Source organism: Entelurus aequoreus, linkage group LG16 (assembly GCF_033978785.1).
Source record: "Entelurus aequoreus isolate RoL-2023_Sb linkage group LG16, RoL_Eaeq_v1.1, whole genome shotgun sequence".
In the NCBI taxonomy this organism is placed as follows: Eukaryota; Metazoa; Chordata; class Actinopteri; order Syngnathiformes; family Syngnathidae; genus Entelurus; species Entelurus aequoreus.
The window spans coordinates 34,016,795-34,035,738 of record NC_084746.1 but is presented as its reverse complement, the minus strand read 5'-3'; the positions used below and the strand labels follow the sequence as shown (position 1 = coordinate 34,035,738).

The 18,944-nt window shown below is 38.6% G+C and overlaps 1 protein-coding gene across 1 annotated transcript in view; it reads right to left on the bottom strand.

Moving 5' to 3' along the window:
- The window catches only part of LOC133630872 (tensin-3-like), a 73,791-nt gene extending 59,738 nt beyond the window's left edge, over positions 1-14,053 (bottom strand). Inside the window, exon 1 of the mRNA XM_062022689.1 lies at positions 13,772-14,053. Coding sequence (XP_061878673.1) covers positions 13,772-13,786 — 15 coding nt within the window. The 5' untranslated portion in view covers positions 13,787-14,053. The remainder of the gene's footprint in view (positions 1-13,771) is intronic.
- Positions 14,054-18,944: the final 4,891 nt, after the last annotated feature.

The window sequence follows — 18,944 nt, the reverse complement described above, 5'->3', positions numbered from 1 at the left end:
ACACAACATTCCAAAGCCTCCTTAGTTTATCACAGACAAGTTAAAAATACATTTCCAACAGAAATGACTAATCTGCCAATTACTGATATCAAAAACTAAGCCATACATTTGCATGTTTCAACTGGTGGCCTAACACTGATTTAAACCCCAGCCTTATCCGAGACCCCCTACTCCCATCCATCATTAGATTAGACATGAACAACTTGCCCCAGCACGCACTAGAAGATAATTGCCCTTTAATTTGCTTTGACTGCTTTTGTTTTGGTATGAGGCACAACATTATCTCACAAAGGCCTGTGCCAAGCAGCTAGAAAATCCAGAGGCCACCCATGGCACTTGTGGCGAGAGTTAGGATGGCGGAGGGTCGAGGACAGGCAGAACAAAGACAACTCGAGATCAGGTCTGCCGAGAACAAGCTCTGACAGGTTTATTAAGGCCAGGATGTTTGGGGGATTAGGGTGTGTCTGCACCCCCCCCACCAAATACCCCTGCAGGTAAGAGTTTGACTAGGCTGCATGGGTGCACGACATGGCCCCCAAAAAGTTATATTTATAGGTAAAACTTCCAGGAAGGGACGTATATAAAAGGTTTTAGTGTAGACATACCTCTACTAAGAGGAGCCACTCCCTTCACCTGGCCACTAACGTTATGGAATATTCCATACGAACAGCTTCATGATCTAAAACATAGATGTCAAACTCGTTTTCATTGAGGGCCACATGGCAGTTATGGCTGCCATCAGAGGGCCGCTTGTAATGTATGAATTTTCCTCTGGATTTCATTATTAATTATATAAATTGTTTTAAGTAGACTGTCGATTTTACAGTAAAATCTTTACATTTACAAAATGTTACTGTAAAATATAGTGTTTTTTTTGTTTTTTTTTACGATATTTTGCGGTAAATGGAAAAACTGTTTTTTGGGGGGGTGTTACGGAAAAAGCTGGCAGCTTAGTTGCCAGAATTTTCGTGTCAAATGTACATTGTTTTTTACAACATTATATTGTGAATGGAAAAACAGTACAAGTTATTTTTTTCATTCTGGCATCTTAGCTGCCAGCTGTTCTACCGTAAAAACAAATGTACTGTCTTTCCATTTACAGTAATACACCGTTAAAAACAACAACCGTAGATTTTACAGTCAAAAACTGGCAGATCAGTCAACAGAATTTTATTGAAAAAAAAATTGTAGTTCTTTTCAATTTACAGTAATATGCTGTAAAGAACAACAACGTTTGATGGGTAGTTTGCTGTAAAGGTAAGTATTTTTATTTAGACAAAAACATGTTTGGAAAGTATGATAATATACTGTAATATTTGTTGCAATATTGGATACTTTTAAAGTTTAAAATGTATGCAATTTCAAGCAGTACATGTATGTTTCTGTCAAAATGAAAAAAATCAATTACATTTAGTGAGAAAATATTAAGCACTTTATCGACACAGATCATTTACAGCCATTTGCGGGCCAGATACAATGATGTCGCAAGCCAGATCTGGCCCCCGGGCCTTGAGTTTGACACAAGTGATCTAAAAGTTCCAATTCCACATCTTCGGAGATAACGTTCAAATCCAGGCCTGATCGTGTGGACGATGGTCCCGCGGCTGTTTTTATTTTTGGAGTCCATTGTGGTGACAAGAGTTGGCAGAAACCTTGCATACTTGTCAAAGAAAGGCTCTCCGCATAATGGGTTGAACCGCGGGTATGTTTGTTTGTGTCTGAGTCTGCCGGTTGCTACACGTCAGGCTGTGTTTTCCATCGGCGATGTCAGCGTGGTCATCATCATCATCGTGCAGATTGATCGTACATTTTTGTGAAAATGACTCACGGAAACAGAAAAGACAAACTTAAGGAGGCAAGAAATTGTTGTTCTACATAATGTATGCCTGGTATTGACTTTGTTTTGACCATTAAAGAAGCAATTTTGGGCTTAGATCGGGGTGGGCAAACTACACTAAACGTTGGTCGCTTTACTCCGGCCCGGCAGATATTAAAACAGAATTGAGCAAAGATCTGTTTTGAGAATTGCCACAACAAAACTGATACTAAACTTCGACGCACTGGCAAAAATGGGTGATCAACAACACTGCTCCCACTAAAAGAGAATGTAAATGTTAACCCTTTAATACTATTTGCACACTGAAAAAAGCTTCATACCCAAAAATGTGTTGCTCTTTAAAAAATAACTCCGAAATTAAACTCAACACTAGCCACCCAAAAATGAGTCACTCATTGAAAAACAACCCAAAAATGGTGCGTAATTTTGAAAACCCAGAAACTGAGTTAAAATAATACCCTTATAACCCAAAAAATGTGTTGCTCTTCATAAAAATAATTCCAAAATTTAACTCAACACTAACAACCCAAAAATTAGTTACTCATTGAAAAACAACCCAAAAATGGTGCGTAATTTTGAAAATCCAGAAATTGAGTTAATAATACCCTTATAACCGCAAAAATGTGTTGCTCTTTATAAAAAAATAACTCCAAAATTTAACTCAACACTAGCAACCTAAAAATTAGTTACTCATTGAAAAACAACCCAAAAATGGTGCGTAGTTTTGAAAACCCAGAAATTGAGTTAAAATATTACCCTTATAACCCCAAAAATGTGTTGCTCTTTATAAAAAATAACTCCAAAATTTAACTCAACACCAGCAACCCATAAATTGGGTTACCAAAATAACCCAGAATTTTTTTAGTGTGCATGTTTCTTTGATGATATATTGTTGAAAATAGATGTATTATGATGAAAATAGCCCATGTTAAAGAAGCCTACTCTTAGTTCCAACAGATATGATAGGCATCGTGTGCTCGCCCGGCCCCTCTGTCAAATTTCCTCTTTGTTCGTAATCGGTTTAGGTCAGACGAAGATCGAATCGACGGAAACGGAATCCATTTTTCTCATAAGAATAATGAAAAACACCTAAAAATATAACACATTTTTTTGAGAATAATCATAGTTCTACATGCTAAAAAAAACACAAAGTACAGTACAGGCCAAAAGTTTGGACACACCTTCTCATTCAATGCATTTTCTTTATTTTCGTGACTATTTACATTGTAGATTGTCATTGAAGGCATGAAAACTATGAATGTGGAGTTATGTACTTAACAAAAAAAGGTGAAATAACTGAAAACATGTTTTGTATTCTAGTATCTTCAAAATAGCCACCCTTTGCTCTGATTACTGCTTTGCACACTCTTGGCATTCTCTCGATGAGCTTCAAGAGGTAGTCACCTGAAATGGTTGCCAAGAGTGTGCAAAACAGTTATCAGAGCAAAGGGTGGCTATTTTGGAGAAACTAGAATATAAAACATGTTTTCAGTTATTTCACCTTTTTTTGTTAAGTACATAACTCCACATGTGTTCATTCATAGTTTTGATGCCTTCAGTGACAATCTACAATGTAAATAGTCATGAAAATAAAGAAAACGCATTGAATGAGGTGTGTCCAAACTTTTGGCCTGTACTGTATATTTAAACTATATTCAAATGACAATGACAAATAAATAAATTAGTATTACAGCTGCCAAACAATTACATTTTTAAAAATTTACCATAGTAAATTTGTGTGCAGTATTTATATTAACTTTTTTAAAAAGATCCAATCATTTGACACGGATGCAAATTTTGCCCAAATGTCATCGATTAATATTTTCTAAATCTTTATCTTAAGTTCAGACAGGTGTATTTTGAGGTGAAATTTGCCAGTGAGCACACTAGTTGGGGTCTCCTCAATCATCTTTGCTAGGCTGCTAGTCTGCACCATACTGAAGCAGAATAAGCCGAGGATGTTAAAATAATTTCTAAATGGTGTACATTTTTTTCCATGAAAATATGGAGAAGCTGCTGATGGTGTGTTTGACGGAGAAGCAGCTCAAAAGAGATAAATGCTGTATATTATTATTACTTACCAGAATTACTATAGTTGTCTATTATATTGTTTTTCATACTGAATTTCTTATCTAAAAAAAATGTTTTTTTAAAAGCATGTCACATGTTGAAATGGTGGTGTTTTAGGGGGCCAAGCATGGAATAAATTGATTTCAATCGACCACGCTGTACCGGAATAAAAGATTTTCTGCGTAAAACCAATTAAAATTGTATCCAGAGATCAATTAGTTCTTAAGGAAGAAGTTTTTAAATTGTTTTTTTGGTGTTTGTTTCCAAAGCCCATTGGGCGATGTGAGACATTTTAAGTCAATCCAACTTATGGGGTGAAACTTTGAGGTGTATTAAAGGCCTACTGAAATGAAATTTTTCTATTTAAACAGGGATAGCAGATCCATTCTATGTGTCATACTTGATCATTTCGCGATATTGCCATATTTTTGCTGAAAGGATTTAGTAGAGAACAACGACGATAAAGTTAGCAACTTTTGGTCGCTGATAAAAAAAGCCTTGCCCCAACGGAAGTAGCGTGACGTCACTAGCTGGAGTGCTGCTCACATTTCCCTATTGTTTACACCAGCAGCGAGAGCGATTCGGACCGAGAAAGCGACGATTACCCCATTAATTTGAGCGAGGATGAAAGATTCGTGGATGAGGAAAGTGAGAGTGAAGGACTATAGTGCAGTGCAGGACGTATCTTTTTTCGCTCTGACCGTAACTTAGGTACAAGGGCTCATTGGATTCCACACTTTCTCCTTTTTCTATTGTGGATCACGGATTTGTATTTTAAACCACCTCGGATACTATATCCTCTTGAAAATGAGAGTCGAGAACGCGAAATGGACATTCACAGTGACTTTTATCTTCACGACAATACATCGGCGAAACACTTTAGCTACGGAGCTAACGTGATAGCATCGGGCTCAAATGCAGATATAAACAAAAGAAATAAACCCCTGACTGGAAGGATAGACAGAAAATCAACAATACTATTAAACCCTGGACATGTAAATACACGGTTAATGCTTTCCAGCTTGGCGAAGATTAACAATGCTGTTGCTAACGACGCCATTGAAGCTAACTTAGCAACGGGACCTCACAGAGCTATGATAAAAACATTAGCGCTCCACCTACACCAGCCAGCCCTCATCTGCTCATCAACACCCGTGCTCACCTGTGTTCCAGCGATCGACGGAAGGACGAAGGACTTCACCCGATCTTCCGTGCGGTCGGCTAGCGTCGGCTAGCGTCGGCTAGCGTCGGCTAGCGGGAAATTTAAAATTGCACTTTATAAGTTAACCCGGCCGCATTGGCATGTGTTGCAATGTTAAGATTTCATCATTGATATATAAACTATCAGACTGCGTGGTCGGTAGTAGTGGGTTTCAGTAGGCCTTTAAAATACGTAACAAACTAAAACACAATAAATCAGGCAAATAGTTTAGTATTTAGAGAATTTAGAAAAGTGTGTTTACATGAACGTTAGTGTACTGCAGAAAGTGTTGGTCTTACAACCAAAACAGCCAATCCTAAAAAACACAGGAAGTCTGCACTAAATTCAGACAGCGTCATGTCATTGTTCTCCGAGCAGTGCTTGACCTTCTGGCTTTAGAATCCTGCTGGCACAGGAGTTCAAAACTAATAGCCACCTTTACAACTGTGATGCCACTTTCCCGCGTCCCTAATAGTCCAACACAGGGGTCGGCAACCCAAAATATTGAAAGATCCATATTGGACCGAAAAAATAAAAAGCCTTATTGAAGTGTTGTAATGACGTGTCTATATTAGCTTTAATAGCCTACTATCAAAATGTCTACTGTATGTGTCGCAGGCTGACGCTAATTTTCGTTGACAGAAATGTTGAAATGTAATATTTATTCTACACATTTTTACAACATTGGAAAACATTAGTAAATCAGAGGCTTCTCAGTAGGTGAGATCACTCCTCTAAATTACTGTCTTAGAATGGCCAAAGGTATCGATGTGTGTGTCCAAGATAAAGGAAACGGCAGGCTGTCTTCTTCTAATGGACTTATTAAAATATTTGCAAGCTGTGTACAGTTTGCTATGGTCTGGAACAACATGGCACACAAACAACTATCAGAAATGCAGCCACTGTTCCATACAGATAATGTGTCATGAGACATGCAAATATAAATTAAATATACAGAGGACATAATGTAAGTAAAGGAAAGTCAATTAACTCAAATTTACCTACAAACGAGGCATAATGATGTAAGATTTACCTACAGCGAGCCTAAATAGCATGTTAGCATCGATTAACTTGCAACAATGCAGTGACCAAATATGCCTGATTAGCACTCCACACAAGTCAATAACATCAACAAAGCTCACGTTTGTTCATTTAGGCACAGCATAAAAAATTGGGTGGACAAAATGAGACAAAGAAGGAGTGGCACAAAACACGTCTTTCTCTGGCAGCGTCTGAGAAAGTTGTACATGTAAACAAACTACAGTGAGTACAAGGACCGCCAAAATTAGTAAGACAAAACGGAACTTGCCAAATACCCGGGTAAGTGAAGCATGTTTCCTGCAAGCTGAACAACTGACATAAACAAAACCATAAAAAGCAGAAAAGCCCACTAATTGGGTGACTTGGTATTTTGTTGATATGCTAACGCTGGAAGGCTAACATTTTTGCTAATGTTAGCATGGTAGCATACTTACATTAACATGCTAACTTTTTAGTTGAATTTACGTTTTTTTCTATAATTGGACAGCTTATATGACCTTACAGTCTAAGTTAGTATGTGACATTTGTTAACTGTTAGCATGCTAGCACGCTAACATTAAAGTGCTAACTTTTTTTGCAAATTTTACACCTTTTTCTATATTTCCACAGCCATACACCTCATGGTCATATAACTTGGTATGTGAAACATGCTAACTGTTAACATGTTTACGTTATCATGCTAGCATGCTAACATTAATGTGCTAGCTTTTTGAGCTAATTTTGCAACCGTTTCCCCTAGAGCAGGGGTGTCAAAGTCAAATGGACGGAGGGCCAAATAAAAAATTTAGCTACAAGCCGAGGGCCGGACTGTTCGAATGTTCATTGAAAAAATTTTAAATGACGCATATAGTCTAGTGAACCTAATTGAACCTACTGAAAACCTAACAAATATATTCCAATATGATCAGATAAATAAAGCAATATTTTCTTATGGCTCTGTCAGTAATCTTTAATTTTCAACAGACACAAAAGACAAATTTCCTTTATATAAAAATCCCCATAACATGAACATTAAATGAAAGAAACCGGTATTCAAGGCACCATCAGTAGCCTATATTTTCTATTTTAGCAAAAGTGGGCTAAATTTACTTCAAAGAAAAAAACAATAATAGCAATTTTCTATCATCCACTCAACTGAAATATTTTTAAAATATAATTAAATTGAAATACAATAAAATAAAGTGCAAAAATCTATAAATCAAAAACAACACTTTGTTTAAGGAGAAGTAACATGCAGTGAAAACAAATATTAAACTTTAACTTTTAAACTTGAATTGAGTAAAAACTCTAAATATGTGATTGCACAGTAATGTTCACATTAAACCCCCCTCCTCCCTCCGTGGGAGGGAGGCGAGTTGGGTGCCCGAAACCCCCCGCTGGTTTCGGCCCGCCCCTTGGCGCGCGTGGCACGGGCCGCGCGTAGGGGTCAAACGCAGAAGTCTCAGGGCCTCGTGGTGAGGGGGTGGCCTGCGGGTTTCGGCCCGCTTGACCCCCCCGCTCCGCTTGGCGCGCGCGGCACATGACGGGTTCCGCCACCGACGCTCGGGCTGCAGCCCGACGGTGGTGCGGGCCCGGCGGTGACGCGCGGTTTGGGGAAACAAAGCAGAAGTCTCAGGGCCTCGGGGCCGGGTTTCGGCCCGCCCCCTTGGCGCGCGTGGCACGGCGGGCTCCGCGACTGACGGCCGGGCTGCAGCCCTTCGGCCGGCAGGCGCGTCCCGGCGGGCCGCTCGCCCCCTTTCGGAACCTTGAACCGGCATCCGCTTGGTGCGTGTAAAAGATCTGCGGTCTGCGGGCCGGTTCTAATAATAAATCAAGATCATCCCAAGGGCCGTAAAAAACCTTCTCGCGGGCCGGATATGGCCCGCGGGCCTTGACTCTGACATATGTGCCCTAGAGTAATATAACTCTGTATGTGACACTTGTTAACTGTTAGCGTGCTAATGTTAGCATGCTAGCACGCTTACATTAAAGTGCTAACTTTTTTGGCATTTTTTTACACTATTTACTCTAATTTCGCAGCCATAAACCCAACAGTCATTTAACTTGGTATGTGAATCATGTTACCTGTTAGCATGCTAACATTTACAGAAAGTGTTGGTCTTACAACCAACACAGCCAATCCTAAAAAACACAAGAAGTCTGCACTAAATTCCCTAATAGTCCAACATGTGCCCTCCAGACTGCAGTGAAACACGTGCAAAGTGACATAACAAGAGAGGGACAAGGCCACAGTTTGGTCCGGCCTATTCCGGTCGTGTCCTCATGGCTCTCATACTCGTGGCTGTAACGCCCTTTTCCTGCAAGCTGAGCAACTGACATCAACAAAACCATAAAAACTAAAGCAGAAAAGGCCACTAATTGGGTGACTTGGTATTTTTAGAAAGTTTATATGCTAACGCTGGAAGGCTAACATGTAGTTTTTACAATTTTTATGAAGGGGGGATGAAAAATAAATCAGCAACTCCTAAAGTACTCCGCTATTTCCCCTCTGCGTCCTAAGGTCATAGTGGAATGTGTCTCAAAATGGATTACATTCCAACTCTCAATCCATGTTACTTTAATCGCTTACACATGTCAGCCAGGATTGTACATGAGTGCTGTTGTTACATTGTTAGACACAGTTCTTGGCCCAAGGGGGACATACGGAAAGTATTCACAGCGCTTCCCATTTTGTTATGTTACAGCCTTATTCCAAATTGGAATATAATCATATTTGCCCTCAAAATTCTACGCACAATACACCATAATGACAATGTGAAAAGTTTTGTTTGTTTTTAATTTGCAAATTTATATATAATTTTTTTTTAAATTAATATTTACAGCCTTTGCTCAATACTTATTGCAGCAATTACAGCTTCAAGTATTTTAGAATGTGATGCCACAAGATTGGCACACCTATCTTTGGACAGTTTCGCCCATTCCTTTTTGCAGCACCATCAGACTGGAGGAAAAGTGCTGTTTTTTATCTGGGATGTCTCTGTACATTGCTGCATTCATCTTTCCCTCTATCCTGACTCGTCTCCCAGTTTTTGCCGCTGAAAAAACATCCCCACACCATGATGCTGCCACCACCATGCTTCACAGTAGGGATGGTATCGGCCTGGTGATGAGACTGGTTTCCTCCAAACATGACACCTGGTATTCACGCCAAAGAGTTTTCTGGTCTGATGAATTTAGTTTCTCATGGTCTGAGAGTCTTTCAGGTGCATTTTGGCAAACTTTTTACTAAGAAATGGCTTCCGTCTCCACTTTACCATACAGACCAGATTGGTGGATTGCTCCAGAAATGGCTGTCCTTCTGGAAGGTTATCCTCTCTCCACAGAGGAATGCTGTAGATCTGACAGAGTGACCATTGGGTTCTTGTTCACCTCCCTGACTAGACTAAGATAAATGCAGCAATGTACAGAAACATCCTGGATGAAAACCAACACTTCCCATCCAACCTGATGGAGCTTGAGAGGTGCTGCAAAGAAGAATGGGCAAAATTGCCCAAAGATAGGTGTGCTGAGCTTGTGGCATTGTATTCAAAAAGACATGAGGCTGTGATTGCTGCAAAAGGTACATAAACAAAGTATAGATAAGGGGTCGGCAACCCAAAATGTTGAAAGAGCCATATTGGATCGAAAATACAAAAAACTAATCTGTCTGGAGCCGCAAAAAATGAAAAGCCGTATATAAGTGTTATAATGAAGACAACACATGACGTAAGTGTCTATATTAGCTATAGACTTAGACTTCCTTTTTATTGTCATTCAAATTTGAACTTTACAGTACAGATAAGAACGACATTTTGTTGCATTAGCTCATGGTAGTGCAGGATAAAAAATCAATAAGGTGCAGATATAAATAAATAGATTACTGTACAGATAAATATATTGCACTTTTGCATATGCATCCACGTTAATGGATGTATGTTGTATTGTCTTTATATTCCAGCGAGTTAATCCATTTTGGGGGGAATTGAGGGGATTATTATGATGCTTACAGCCTGAGGGAAGAAGCTGTTACAGAACCTGGAGGTTCTGCTACGGAGGCTGCGGAACCTCTTTCTAGAGTCCAGCAGTGAAAACAGTCTTTGGTGGGGGTGGGAGGAGTCTCTGCAGATTTTCTGAGCCCTGGTCAGGCAGCGGCTTTTTGCGATCTCCTGGATAGGAGGAAGAGGAGTCCTGATGATCTTTTCCGCCGTCCTCACCACTCTCTGCAGAGACTTCCAGTCTGAGGCACTGCAGGCTCCAGTCCAGACAGAGATGCGGTTGGTCAGTACGCTCTCTATAGTCCTATGTAGAATGTGGTGAGAACGGGGGAAGGGAGCTGTGCTCTTTACATCCGACTCAAAAAGTGCATGCGCTGTTGAGCTCTTTTTACAAGAGCTCCGGTGTGTAATAGTGCATTGTGTATAATAGCCTACTATCAAAATGACTATGTGTCGCAGGCTGAAGCAAATCTTCGTTGACAGAAATGTTGAATTGTAATATTTATTCTACGCATTTTTACAACATTAGAAACCATTAGTAAATCAGAGGCTACTCAGAAGGTGATATAACTATTGGGAATGACTGTTTTTTAATGGCCAAAGGTATAGATGTGTGTGTCCAAGTTAAAGGACACGGCAGGCTGTCTTTCTTTTAATATATTTGTTACAATCTTTGGCCAGCTAGGTAATGTTTGCTGTGGTCTGGAACAACATGGCACACAAACAACTATCTGAAATGCAACCAATGTTACATACAGATAATGTGTCATGAGACATGCAAAACTAAACTATATACAAACTAAAAATTTACTAACTATAAAATTTACTAAAAAATAAAAAAAATTATATACAAAGAGGATAAAAGTCAAGGATATTAAATAAGCTCAAATGTAGCTACAAATGTGGCATAATGATGCAATATGTACATTCAGCCAGCCTAAATAGCATGTAAGCATTGATTAGCTTGCAGTCATGCACTGACCAAATATGCCTGATTAGCACTCCAACAAGTCAATAACACCTTTGTGCATTCACACACAGCATAAAACGTTTGGTGGACAAAATGAGACAAAGAAGGAGTGGAAGATTTTACATGTAAACAAACTGTTGCGTCACAGTCCACACTATGGTGAGTTCAAGAACCGCCGAAATTAATAGGCCAAAACGATGTTCACCAAATACTCTCATCAGTGAAGCATACACACAAACATATTAAACAGTGGGCTTTCTAACAATTGGGAAGGTTTGTGTCATGTTTGTCCTCAATCAAAAAACATACTAAAACAAAAAAAATATTTTTCCCCCATCTTTTTCCATTTTCAATCCTTTTTTAAAAATGCTCCAGGAAGCCTCTAGGGCAGCACTAAAGAGCCGCGGGTTGTTGACCCCCGGTATAGACCAAAGAATGTTAATTTGAATTTATTTATTTTTAATACATTTGCAAAAAAAGCAAAAACATGTTTACATTGTCATTAGAGGGAGTATTGTCTGGAGAATTTTGAGAACAAAAATGAACTTATTCCATTTTGGAATAGGACTGTAACATAAAAAAATGTGGTTACTTTCCGGATGCACTTAATATTGTTCATAGTCCTCTGACTTCTAAAATAGAAGCAACAAAAGCCAGTAATTGACAGTTGAAAAATATGTTTCCTGTCCGGCTTGGTCTTTAATTATGGAAAATGTTTAAAGCAGGGGTGTCAAACGTAAGGCCCGAGGGCCGGATCAGGCCCGCGAACAGGTTTTATGCGGCCCGCGAGATGAGTTTGGTAAGTATAAAAATGAGCCAAATTTTTTGAATGAAAGAAACTGCTGTTCTAAATGTGTCCACTAGATGTCACAATAGCAATTATTTGTATCTTTTTAGATGATGCTACATACAGTATGTAAAAAAAAAAAACCACATGTTAGTACATCAGTCGAGGAAAATTAACAAACTACATATATAACATACTGTAATTTGATTTCGATATTATTTTTCTATCTTGATAGATTGAAAATTAACACCAATGAGTTGACAAGCGGTAGAAATTGGATGGATGGATGGCGTTGACTGATGAACATTATCACATAATTTATTCAGAAAGTATAAATAACAACAAATAAAGGTAGATTACTATTAACCGCAACATGTACACTACCGTTCAAAAGTTTGGGGTCACCCAAACAATTTTGTGGAATAGCCTTCATTTCTAAGAACAAGAATAGACTGTCGAGTTTCAGATGAAAGTTCTCTTTTTCTGGCCATTTTGAGCGTTTAATTGACCCCACAAATGTGATGCTCCAGAAACTCAATCTGCTCAAAGGAAGGTCAGTTTTGTAGCTTCTGTAACGAGCTAAACTGTTTTCAGATGTGTGAACATGATTGCACAAGGGTTTTCTAATCATCAATTAGCCTTCGGAGCCAATGAGCAAACACATTGTACCATTAGAACACGGGAGTGATAGTTGCTGGAAATGGGCCTCTATACACCTATGTAGATATTGCACCAAAAACCAGACATTTGCAGCTAGAATAGTCATTTACCACATTAGCAATGTATAGAGTGTATTTCTTTAAAGTTAAGACTAGTTTAAAGTTATCTTCATTGAAAAGTACAGTGCTTTTCCTTCAAAAATAAGGACATTTCAATGTGACCCCAAACTTTTGAACGGTAGTGTACATGTAAGTGTAAAAAAAAACTAACAACATTATGATTTGCACATTTTCAGAATGTGCGCGTTCCATTTTTTAAACAAAGAAAACAATCTGAAGTTGTCTTGATTTTTAAGTTATCGTGCCGTGATTTTACCAGTCCGGCCCACTTGGGAATAGATTTTTCTTCATGTGGCCCCTGATCTAAAATTAGTTTGACACCCCTGAACTACATAAATAACATCCTGTAATTTGATTTTGATGTTTTTTTTTATCTTGATAGATTGCAACTTAACACCAATGAGTTGACTGATGAGATTATCACATAATTTATTCAGAAAATATAAATGACGACAAATAAAGGTAGAATACTATTAACAGCAAAATGTACAGTAAGTGTAAAAAAACAACAACATTATGATTTGTACATTTTCAGAATGTGCACGTTTTTTAAACAAAGAAAACAATCTGAAGTTGTCTTTATTTTTAAGTTATCGTGCCGTGATTTTACCAGTCTCGCCCACTTGGGAGTAGATTTTTCTCCATGTGGCCCCCGATCTTAAGAGTTTGACACCCCTGGTTTAAAGGGAGCAGTTTGCTCAAAAACTGACCGAAAGTAGACCGTTACGTGTCATTGAAGTGATGACCACCCTCGAACGCAACACAGCAGCTGTGTGCTCCATAAAAAGTCCACCACCAGTAAATCAAACCAAAAGTCCCCCCAAAAAGAGAGCCCTTGTTCCCACTTAAAATTGTCCACAATAATGGCAGCATATGTTTCACATTATGAGCAAGGAAATGAGTCCCAGAATGTTCAATAACCAGAATAAAAAACGTTGAAAGACTGCTGTGTCCTGGAAGAACACACCTTAGTGAGACACTGCCAAGGTAAACACTGAGACCCGAGGAAGGACCCAAGAAAAGACTCCACTGTGCTCACTTGTAGCGTGGAGTCCTACTGCGGGTAATGATTGACTGTGTGGGGGGAAACAAGGAGGAAAGTTCAGCCTTACCTTGGCGGACAGCATGGAAGCAACTTGCTTGGCCGTCCTTTGTCAGTCAGGAGGTCAAAGAGCCCTCAGCTCGTCAGTCAACTCGCTCATCCCAGCCCCTCTTTGCGCGAGCAAGATGGACCCCGAAGACCTCTTGAGTTTTCTTGCACAGAAGCGCCACTGCAGCACACTTCTTTCAGCAGTCGGAGCTGCGCGCTCAGCCGCCACAAGTCCGGGCTTGGATGGTCCTCCCACCGGCTGTATGTCCTCCCCCCTTCACCCAGCAGCCAGCCTCCTCTCTCCGGTTGTTCACACGCACACTTCCTCCAGACACCCCCCACAGGACGAGCTCCCCCCCCCCCCCCTCCATGCCCCACGCGTAGACGGCAAAACGTGCATGGATTCATAGCAGTGCGCCCTCTAGCGCAGTCCTGCAGCATTGCATTCAGTCGTATTTGTTATTATTAGCCTATATCAGGAGTCGGCAGCCCAAAAGAGCCATATTGGACCAAAAATACAACAACAAAAATCTCTCTGGAGCTGCAAACAATTTAAAGTCTTATATAAGTGCTATGATGAAGGCAACACATGACGTAATATATTAGCCTACTATCAAAATGACTTTAAAAGTCTTATATGACTGTTATAATGACGGCAACACATGAAGTAAGTGTCTATATTAGCTATATTAGCCTACTATCAAATTACTTTAAATGTCTTATATAAGTGTTAAAATGAAGGCAACACATGACGTGTCTATATTGGTTAAAATTAGCCTACTATCAAAATGACTTTGAAAGTCTTATATAAGTGTTATAATGAAGACAACACATGATGTAAGTGTCTATATTAGCTATATTGCCCTACTATCAAACTTACTTTAAAAGTCTTATACAAGTGTTATAATGAAGGCAACGCATGACATGTCTTTATTAGTTATATTAGCCTACTATCAAAATGACTTTAAAAGTCTTATATACAGTAAGTGTTATAATGAAGGCAACACATGACGTGTCTATAAGTTATATTAGCCTACTATCAAAATGACTTTAAAAGTCTTACATAAGTGTTATAATGAAGGCAACACATGATTTAAGTGTCTATATTAGCTATATTAGCCTACTATCAAAGGCTGACGCAAATCTTCGTTGACAGACATGTTGTATTTTAATTTTTATTCTACACATTTTTGCAACATTGAAAATTATTAGTTTAAATGGAGGCTGCTCACAGAATGAGATGATTCCTGAAAATGACTGTCTCAGAATGGCCAAAGGTGTAGATGTATGTGTCCAAGTTAAAGGAAACGGCAGGCTGTCTTCTTCTAATGGATTTATTACAATCTTTGCAAGCTGGGTAACGCTTGCTGTGGTCTGGAACAACATGGCAAACAAACAACTATCGGAAATGCAGCCAATGTTACATACAGATAATGTGTCATGAGACATGTAAATATAAATTAAATACACAGAGGACATAAGTAAAGGAAATTAAATGAGCTCAAATATACCTACAAACAAGGCATAACGATGCAATATGTACATACAGCTAGCCTAAATAGCATGTTAGCATCGATTAGCTTGCGGTCATGGATTGATCAAATATGCCTGATTAGCACTCCACACAAGTCAATAACATCAACAAAGCTCACATAAGTGCATTCATGCACATCATATGGACAAAATGAGATAAAGGAGTGGCATAAAACACGTCTTTCTGTGGCAGCATCGGAGAAAGTTGTACATGTAAACAAACTACGATGAGTTCAAGGATTGCTGAAAGTAGTAGGACGAAACGGTGCGTACCAAATACTCTCATCGGTGAAGCATGTTTAATATAAACAGTGGGATTTCTAACAATTAGGAAGGTTTGTGTCATGTTTGTACTCCTACAGAAAATATATTAAAACAAAAATATTTTTTTCTTCATCTTTTTCTATTTTCACACATCTCTGAAAGAGGTCCAGGGAGCCACTAGGGAGGCGCTAAAGAGCTACATGCGGCTCTAGAGCCGCGGGTTGCTGAAGCCCGGCCTATATTGAATTATTAATACGGCCATAAAAATACAAGTTTACTTTGTCTATGATGATTTAAAAAATTATGCATATTATTATCATTATTTTTTATATTAAATATTTTTTAAATGCTTGTAGTGCTCCAATTGTACTTTTCCATACACCAATATTTATATAATACTTTTATCTATATTTCATTTTATTTGTTTATTTTTATTAATCAGTCTAACAAAATACTACACAATACAATGATAATACAATTCCAATTCCAAAACCAAACACAGCCCAGCAACATTCAGAATAGCAATCAACAGAGTAATTGAGAGGACACAGTGTGTCCTCTCAACTTGCCAACCCTCCCGTTTTTAGCGGGAGACTCCCGGTATTCAGCGACTCTCCCGATAACCTCCCGGCAGAAATTTTCTCCCGACAAACTCCCGGTATTCAGCCGGAGCTGGAGGCCACGCCCCCTCCAGCTCAATGCGGACCTGAGTGGGGACAGCCTGTTCTCACGTCCGCTTTTCCACAATATAAACAGCTTGCCTGCCCAATGACGTCATAACATCTACAGCTTTTAGAGAGTAGAGTGCACAACTGCGCACACAACAAGGAGACGAAGCAGAAGAACGAGGAAGTTACAGACATGGCGACGCCGTCGACGAGCAAGATGAAGAAATACGCTTGCAAGTTCCAAAACGAATGGAAACAAGAATTTCAGTTCATCCAGGACAGTTCGAAGGGGAAGGGGTATGTAATTATGTTGCCTGTACATTTTGTAGAACAGACTTCTCCATTGAACACGGTGGCCGAAATGACATACTCATTCATGAACGGAGAAGTTAAACAGGACAATGCTGCCATCTACTGGATAGCTTCCGGAACACTGAAATTAAAGTATTTATTTTATTTATATGTATAATAAAATAAATATATATATATATATATATATATATATATATATATATATATATATATATATATATATATATATATATATATATATATATATATATATATATATATATATATACATGTATATATATACATGTATATATATATATATATATATACATATATATATATATATATATATATATATATATATATATATATATATATATATATATATATATATACATGTATATATATATATATATATATATATATATATATATATATATATATATATATATATATATATATATATATATATATATATATATATATATATAATACTTGAGTTGGTGAATTCTAGCTGTAAATATACTCTCCTCTTAACCACGCCCGTAACCACGCCCCCAACCACGCACCCCACCCCCCCACCTCCCGATATCGGAGGTCTCAAGGTTGGCAAGTATGGAACACACAAACATGACATTTTGAAAATGCTCCAAGGAGCCACTCGGGGGGCGCTAAAGAGCCGCATGTGGCTCTGAAGCTGCGGGTTGCTGACCCCCGAATATCCATTTTTTTATATATTACTTGATCAAGTAAAAACTGTACACTAATGATCTCAAAGTTTTTATCACCAGGTACCGCCTCAGGAAAAACCTGGCTCTCCAACTACCACAATAATGACCAACATTACAGTAGCGTAGTAGGCCCAAGTATTTATTAAAACAAGGCAGAGGTTTTACTTAACAAGTTTATTTACAATTTTTGGTCGCTGTAACATTACACACAGTCTGAACAGTAACACTGTGTTTGAATATAGGAAAATAAAACACTGTACTTAAATAATTAATCAAATCTTTGGCGTACTACAAGGAGTAGCCCACGTACCACTATAGTACCAAAGTTTGACAATTACTGGTTTAGAGCACAAGTGTCAAACTCAAGGCCCAGGGGACAGGTCTGGCCTGCCACATCGTTTCATGTGACTCACGAAAACCTGTATATACCGTAGTCGATAAAGTGCTTCATCGAATCCCTACTAAATGTATTTGTTCTTTTAATTTGAACATCCATCCATCCATTTTCTACCGCTTGTCCCTTTTGGGGTCGCGGGGGGTGCTAGAACCTATCTCAGCTGCATTCGGGCGGAAGGTGGTGTACATGTCTTTTAAAATTAAATATCTGTTCATGCAAAAAACATCATGGCAACATATGTTGCTCCAAAACCTGTATGTACCTTTCAGCATTAATTGTGCCTTCACAGATGTGTAAGTTACCCATGTCTTGGGCACTAATACACCCCCATACCATCACAGGTGCTGGCTTTTGAACTTTGCGCCTATAACAGTCCAAATGGTTATTTTCCTCTTTGGTCCGGAGGACACGACGTCCACAGTTTCCAAAAACAATTTGAAATGTGGACTCGTCAGACCACAGAACACTTTTCCACTTTGCATCAGTCCATCTTATATGAGCTCGGGCCCAGCAAAACCAGCGGTGTTTCTGGGTGTTGTTGATAAATGGCTTTTGCTTTGCATAATATAGTTTTAACTTGCACTTAGAGATGTACCGACAAACTGTAGTGATTGACAGTGGTTTTCTGAAGTGTTCCTGAGCTCACATGTGGTGATATCCTTTACACACTGATGTCGGTTTTTAATGCAGTATCGCCTGAGGGATCCAAGGTCACGGGCATTGCCGCTCACGTTTAGTGATTTCTCCAGATTCTCTGAACCTTTTGATGATATTACAGACCGTAGATGGTAAAATCCCTAAATTCCTTGCAATAGCTCGTTGAGAAATTTTGTTTTTAAACTGTTCGACAATTTGCTAACGCATTTGTTGACAAATCCTTGTTTGTGAATGACTGAGCATTTCATGGAAGCTGCTTTTTTTTTTACCCAATCATGGCACCCACCTGTTCCCAAATAGCCTGTTCACCTGTGGGATGTTCCAAATAAGTGTTAGATGATCATTCCTCAACTTTCTCAGTCTTTTTTGCCACTTGTGCCAGCTTTTTTTAAACATGTTGCAGGCATCAAATTCAAACGAGCTAATATTTGCAAAAAATAACAAAGTTTACCAGTTCGAACATTAAGTATCTTGTCTTTGCAGTCTATTCAATTGAATATAGGTTGAAAAGGATTTGCAAATCATTGTATTCTGTTTTTATTTACCGTTTACACAACGTGCCAACTTCACTGGTTTTGGGTTTTGTGTTATGTGATAAGTACTAATCAAATGCAATTATGTAATAATATCATAAATCATATACATATCAATCAA